At 35.7% G+C, this 6,736-nt stretch overlaps 1 protein-coding gene across 3 annotated transcripts in view; it reads right to left on the bottom strand.

The window, feature by feature from the left end:
• Positions 1 to 6,736, bottom strand: part of stag2b (stromal antigen 2b) — a 210,987-nt gene that overhangs the window by 11,616 nt on the left and 192,635 nt on the right. For 2 of the 3 annotated variants that reach the window (XM_039766310.1, XM_039766311.1), the window contains exons 24-30: positions 3,544 to 3,718; positions 3,112 to 3,251; positions 2,926 to 3,027; positions 2,543 to 2,691; positions 2,242 to 2,370; positions 1,715 to 1,920; positions 1,359 to 1,560 (exon numbers count right to left, since the gene is read on the bottom strand). In XM_039766310.1, the coding sequence (XP_039622244.1) occupies positions 1,359 to 1,560; positions 1,715 to 1,920; positions 2,242 to 2,370; positions 2,543 to 2,691; positions 2,926 to 3,027; positions 3,112 to 3,251; positions 3,544 to 3,718 (1,103 nt within the window). The remainder of the gene's footprint in view (positions 1 to 1,358; positions 1,561 to 1,714; positions 1,921 to 2,241; positions 2,371 to 2,542; positions 2,692 to 2,925; positions 3,028 to 3,111; positions 3,252 to 3,543; positions 3,719 to 6,736) is intronic. The other variant, XM_039766312.1, reaches the window with a different exon arrangement.

Raw genomic sequence — 6,736 nt, 5'->3', positions numbered from 1 at the left:
TCCCTGTCCCTGCATGATGCTGCCACCACCATATTTGACAGTGGGGATGGTGTGTTCAGAGTGATGTGCAGTGTTAGTTTTCCGCCACACATAGCGTTTTGCATTTTGGCCAAAAAGTTCCATTTTGGTCTCATCTGACCAGAGCACCTTCTTCCACATGTTTGCTGTGTCCCCCACATGGCTTGTGGCAAACTGCAAACGGGACTTCTTATGGTTTTCTGTTAACAATGGCTTTCTTCTTGTCACTCTTCCATAAAGGCCAACTTTGTGCAGTGCACGACTAATAGTTGTCCTATGGACAGATTCCCCCACCTGAGCTGTATATCTCTGCAGCTCGTCCAGAGTCACCATGGGCCTCTTGGCTGCATTTCTGATCAGCGCTCTCCTTGTTCGGCCTGTGAGTTTAGGTGGACGGCCTTGTCTTGGTAGGTTTACAGTTGTGCCATACTCCTTCCATTTCTGAATGATTGCTTGAACAGTGCTCCGTGGGATGTTCAAGGCTTTGGAAATCTTTTTGTAGCCTAAGCCTGCTTTAAATTTCTCAATAACTTTATCCCTGACCTGTCTGGTGTGTTCTTTGGACTTCATGGTGTTGTTGCTCCCAATATTCTCTTAGACAACCTCTGAGGCCGTCACAGAGCAGCAGGTGCACTCTATTTAGTCATTAGCACTCATCAGGCAATGTCTATGGGCAACTGACTGCACTCAGACCAAAGGGGGCTGAATAATTACGCACACCCCACTTTGCAGTTATTTATTTGTAAAAAATGTTTGGAAGATTTGTATGATTTTCTTTCCACTTCTCAAGTGTACACCACTTTGTATTGGTCTTTCACGTGGAATTCCAATGAAATTGATTCATGTTTGTGGCTGTAATGTGACAAAATTTAGAAAAGTTCAAGGGCCGAATACTTTTGCAAGCCACTGTGTGTGTGTGTGTGTATATATATATATATATATATATATATATATATGTATGTGTATACAGTATATATGTGGATGTATGTGTGTGTGTGTGTATATATATATATATATATATATACTGTATATGTATGTATGTGTTGAGAGCAACACTCATAACAGTGACAAAAAAATTACATTGACAATCATGTTACGTTATTTTCAAAATGCTTCCTTTTCTTTTTCATTACTTCTTTAACACACTACTTCTCCGCTGCGAAGCGCGGGTATTTTGCTAATATATTTATATTTACCATATGATGGAACTATAGTTGACATATCCATCCAAAAAACGATGCTAAATAAACATTACTACAGAAGTAGTAAATAAATCCAGATGTATTTTTTTTGATTCTTTGAACTATAATGCCACTGTTTCATTTGTTTATTATACTCACTTGTAATCTAAAGGTGTTTGGTGATGATGCTGCTGATCAGGCTGAACAGGGTATACACTCATGTAGCTTTCTTCTGGCCGTAACCTCTTAGGTTCTCGCATTACTGTTGATGTCAGATGTGGCGTCTGCATCATAACTGGAGTCTGAAGTGTCTGTTCTCTGTTCATCCACGTCCCATCACTGCTACTGCTGCTTTCTTCTGCTGCAGATATAGCATCCAATTAAATTATGATAATTCAAAAAAATAATTAATCATTGTATTTATTAATGCACAAAACTACCATTTTCTAGGCATTTAATATTACACGTAAAAGCTATATTCTATACTTTCAGTAACATATACACTTATCACATACCTTCGGCTAGTTTTCTCTTGCCCGTGGCTGGTTTGGTCTTTTTATTCCTCACAGTTGATCCCCGACTACTGATTCCACTGATGACTGACATTGTATCATCATCACCTCCAGCCAACAAAGAATTGCGGTAAGAGATCAATGGAAGCCAACAATCCTCCCTACGCAGTGCCATTTGAAAAGTCATAAATTTTTCAAGGTAAACATAGCTATAAATAAAAACAAAAGAAAAGTTACTCCACGTTTATATAAACTGTTTCCAGAATGAAAAGCCTGCCACATTTTATATTTTTAATACAAATGTATATCTATCTGCACAATGCAAATCTTGCAGAAATGATTATTTTTTTAAATCAAATGCTTAAAATAAGTTGTAAAATAAACCAATCAACAAACAAATACCAGAATTCTGGTAGAGGAGCAGAGTGCCAATCCTGACTAACATTTTTCTGTTTACTATTAAAACCAGTACAAGAATGTCAACTTTGATTTAATGCCAGACAAACTATGATGTTCTCAAAATCACTTACACAGTCCTTTTATCTTGGCGAAGAAGTTTGGAGGAAAATTCACTCAAGATATCAAGAAAGGCAAGATTCACAGGAGGATGTCCTTCACCATGAGGGCTGGGTTCTTTAAAGGCAAATTCAATACCATCTCTGAAATCATAATTTAAATACAAAACAGATATGAAGTAATTACATTAAATAATATTGTATAAATATTTCAACATTCACATTTTAATATCTAAAATGTTACTATACTTCCACATTTTTAAAGAAATGAAAAACCTGCAAATGTCAGTAAATCAATGTGTGATGCATAACTTACTTATGTAACATGGCGATGGCTTCTCTAGTTTTAAGTTGGTCAAGCCCAAAGGTTAGAGAGAAACGTCGAGCCAGCTCCTTAATGCCACAAAAGGCTGAAGATGATCTGTCAAAATTATAGCCAAGCTCGGAGAGCGTTTCATTGAAGAGCTAAAGATTAGTCAAGAAAAACAACATTATTCTTCTACTATTGTGTTCCATAATCCTAACTATAGTCTACTGTAACACTTAACATACTATAAAACATTTCCTCTACCATCTTTAATTACTAAGAAGATCTTTCACTGGGAAACAACATGGCTTAATGATTACAATGTTATAGTTAGTCATATACTTCAATCCAGGCAGCCATGTTGTTCCATCTAGACCTAAGACAAAACTTACCTGTTGCAAACTCAGTATTAGGGTTTTGGCACACTGTATTTTGTCAATTTGCCTGGTCTTGCTCATTGTTTCTTTTATGATATCGCCATAGTCATTATAGTACTAGAGAGAAATAGAAAAACACATATTAACCCAGAGAATAGGCATAATCCAACAATGGCACAAATGTATTGTTGTCCTACTCACCCGCATGTACTGTTTAAAAATATCTGCCCCAGTATTCATTTCTACTACATTGTACACTATAAGTTTACAGTAAGCTGCTAATAAATTTCTCCTTTTGTGCAATGCCTCTATTTTACCAGCCTCATCATCCTGCTGGCCATCTGCAAAAGAAAGAAAAGAAGAATTCATACAATTGGTTAAAGTTACGGACACACATATTTCCAAAAAACGTTATTACAGTGACAAAAGACTATGAACTGCACACAATGTTAAATAAAATTTGATAAAAACATGTTTCACTAGGAAGTTAAACAAGAGCTACTAGCTTCACTTCATCAGTTACACTGCAAAATACCAAAGCTTGTTTGCCTTTCCTAAATGCCAAAAGTAAAAAAAAAATAAAATAAAAATAAAAAAAAAGTCATGCATCACAGATTCTGGTGGATGACTTACCTGCACTGTTGCTATCATCATCTTGCTCTATGAACACATGATCAAGAATGAAATTCAGCAGTTCAGATTGCAAAGAAGAATCAGGAGTGTAAACCAATGGCTCAAGTATCTCACGTCCTCCTGAAACAATCTGATGACTAAATATCATCAGAACATCACACAGAATTGTAAAGGCCTAGGAGAAGAAAAAGAAATTTCCCTGAAAAACTGAGCATTAGCAAATAAGAAACCAAATGAGTATAATGTATTTAACTCTTTATTGTCTCTAAGAACATAATTATCATGTGAAAATATTTCATTTGTGTAAGAAGAACCATGACAACTATTAAAGTTAACCTGGATAGGCAGTATGGGGTAATTGGTAAAACGCTTGACTTTAAAAACCACACAATTGCCATGTTAATTCCTACCTCTTCTCCCAGTATAAGCAAGTTACTTAATGGTCAATGGGTCATAATGATGTATCCACATTTCATTTCCATTTATGAAATGCTTTGAAAATTTCCACCAACAGAAATGTGTTAGCTTGAGATTCTCCTTGTGACTCTCCACATGCAGTGATGTTCCATTTCAGAAGTCAACATTCTGGGCACGTAAGATACACCGACCTTGCTCGTGTTTGTGAAAATGGGCAACAAGTATGTATTAACTAGCAGTTAAGTGTCAATTAATAAAACAAATGCAGCAGCTTTCACACAATGCACTCTATCATAGAGTCTCTTTTTCTCTATTTCATGCTCATCTGCCTTGTCTCTTTAATTCATACTTAGTGGAGGGCACACTGCACTTCAAAAGGAGAACTACAACAGGTTTATTAAATATAAAAATTTCTTAAACACATACTATGTAGAGTTGTGCTTACTAATGTTATTTTGGCTCAAATCCCCATTAGGCCAAGTAAACTGGGTAAAACTGCTAGTAATATTGACAGAATTATAAGAGTACATTGGCGGGACAGCAGACAAATTAGGAAATTATATATGGACCAGTAAACAAAAGAAAGAACCATATATGGACTAACAGAGGCATATCAAATAGGAGGAGGTAATGAACAGGGAAGCTCACTCTCACCAATCCTGTTTAATATTTATGTTACGAGAATAATTAAAGAAACACTAACAAACAAGAAATTAGGGGTGAAAGTTGAAGGAAAGATGGATTATATCTGTTAGGAGTTGTAGACTATAAAGGAATAAAATCAAGCAATGAATAAGGACTGTGAAAACTAATGAACAGATTACCTTACACATGTAAGATCAATGGAATGAAGATCAACAAAGAAAACAAAAGTGATGTGCATATCAAAGGAAAGAACAATGAAACTATTAATAAAAATTGGGAAACATCTTGGAGGAAGTAGATAGTTTTAAATATTTGGGAAGTATACTGTCAAGGGATGGAAGAAGTAAAAAAAAAAAGAATGAAAAAATACATATGGCAATGAGAAAAGCAGTCTTCAATACAAAATTTAAATTAGTAACAAACAGAATGGAAAGAACACTGAAGAAAAGAAAATTAAAAAAAATATCTGAAGAATGGCATTGCTTGGTGCAGAGACATGGGCAATTTGGAAAGGGGGATATAAATAAATTTGAACTGTGGGTTTTGTAGAAGATGACAAAAGTTCAGCTGGACTGATACATTATCTAATAAAAAAAGTGCCTGGACATGTACTAGGAGAAGATGGTTTGTTGAAAAAAGTCTGAAGGGTAAACTGCTGGAAAAGAAATGAAGAGGAAGGTTGAGACAGGACAGTTATATTATGAAATCAAAAAAATAACATCACTGTCTAAAAGCTTTTTTAAAGTTCATTACATACTTATACACAATTTGCATATTATCAGGTGATTGTTAAGATTTGGCAAAACTGCAACCGCACAGCCATCATGGTATGCACAACGTTTACTTGTAGCATAAATGCTATAGGGTACTTATTAATTACTACAGCCCTATGGCCAAAGCATTAGATTCTAGTTTACTCACTGAGAGCAACAAAGTTTTTACGTATACCCACTTATCTGTAATCATGCAAAATTCCTGCCCAAGTGGCCAGTGCAACTCTCAGTCCTTAAACAGCTGCATCTCCATTCTTGATGAAAGTATGCTATGTTTAAACATCTGCTTTTCAGTGCAAATTCTTCACCAATATAACAATCTGGTATACTTAGTTCTACATAGTTCTTCTCCACCCCAAACTAGCTGTGGCTGCATAGAGTAATGCTGAAGGGCTCTCACCCTGGACGTTGGATCATTTTTTAAAACCTTTTCTGTGCAGTTTTAATCAGAGCCTTGTTTTTTGTTTTGTTTGTTTCTTAAAGACAACTACTATTAGCTGATTTGCTTTCTAAAGCCTGATGGACATGGACAAGTGTCATAGCATAAACAGGTAATGCTCATCTGTGACTGGGACTGTTTGGTGTTTGTGTTTTAAACATATACTAGATAATGTGGTTAGAGTTTAGATGGTTTCATTGTTTGAGAGCAATGCTGCAATAGTTTGCAGGGTATGCATTTTTGATGAGTGTCATCACTATTGCAAACAAAATGTTATTAAATTAAGGACTATTCTATTCATTTTGGTACTGAAACATTAAAAATTAAGTGTTGGATGATATACTGTAGGTTTAACGATACTTATATTTCTCAATTTCCCAAGATCGGCTGCCAAAACAAGAGAAAGAAATTAAATTTTTTTTTTAAAAGTGTTATTACAGATCAGACTCCTAAAAATGTAGTGTGTAATTAGTTATGAGAAGCAAGTACATTTGATTCAACACTGTGCTCAAGCTTAGGAAGTGGAGCTGTGATTCATTACACACATTAATTTGCTGTTTACAGTAGTTTGTAAATGGGAAAGCTCAATTTCTGAGAGAGAAGGAGTACTAAATAGAATGCAGTCATTGCCACTTTTTACAATTAACACATCATTGCAGCTGTAATCGTAATTACAATTAATATACAAACAATTGTAAAGCCTTGGTGTACAAAACATCTACAATTCAGCTGCCGCCATTTTCTGGTTTCAACTCTGAGTGTCCTCTATTGGTTGTTATTTACTGCACAGCCAATGATCCTAGAGTATAACCTGTCAGTTTGTAAAGTCCTGAGGAGATTGGCCCAAGCACCTTAGTCCTGCCCTGGGGTTGACATCTGCCTCTCAGTTGTTGCATCAGGCAGTTGGGGAGGAACAGCC

This window comes from Polypterus senegalus, chromosome 10 (genome assembly GCF_016835505.1).
Source record: "Polypterus senegalus isolate Bchr_013 chromosome 10, ASM1683550v1, whole genome shotgun sequence".
NCBI classification, from domain to species: Eukaryota; Metazoa; Chordata; class Cladistia; order Polypteriformes; family Polypteridae; genus Polypterus; species Polypterus senegalus.
This window is presented reverse-complemented; position numbering and strand designations above follow the sequence as displayed.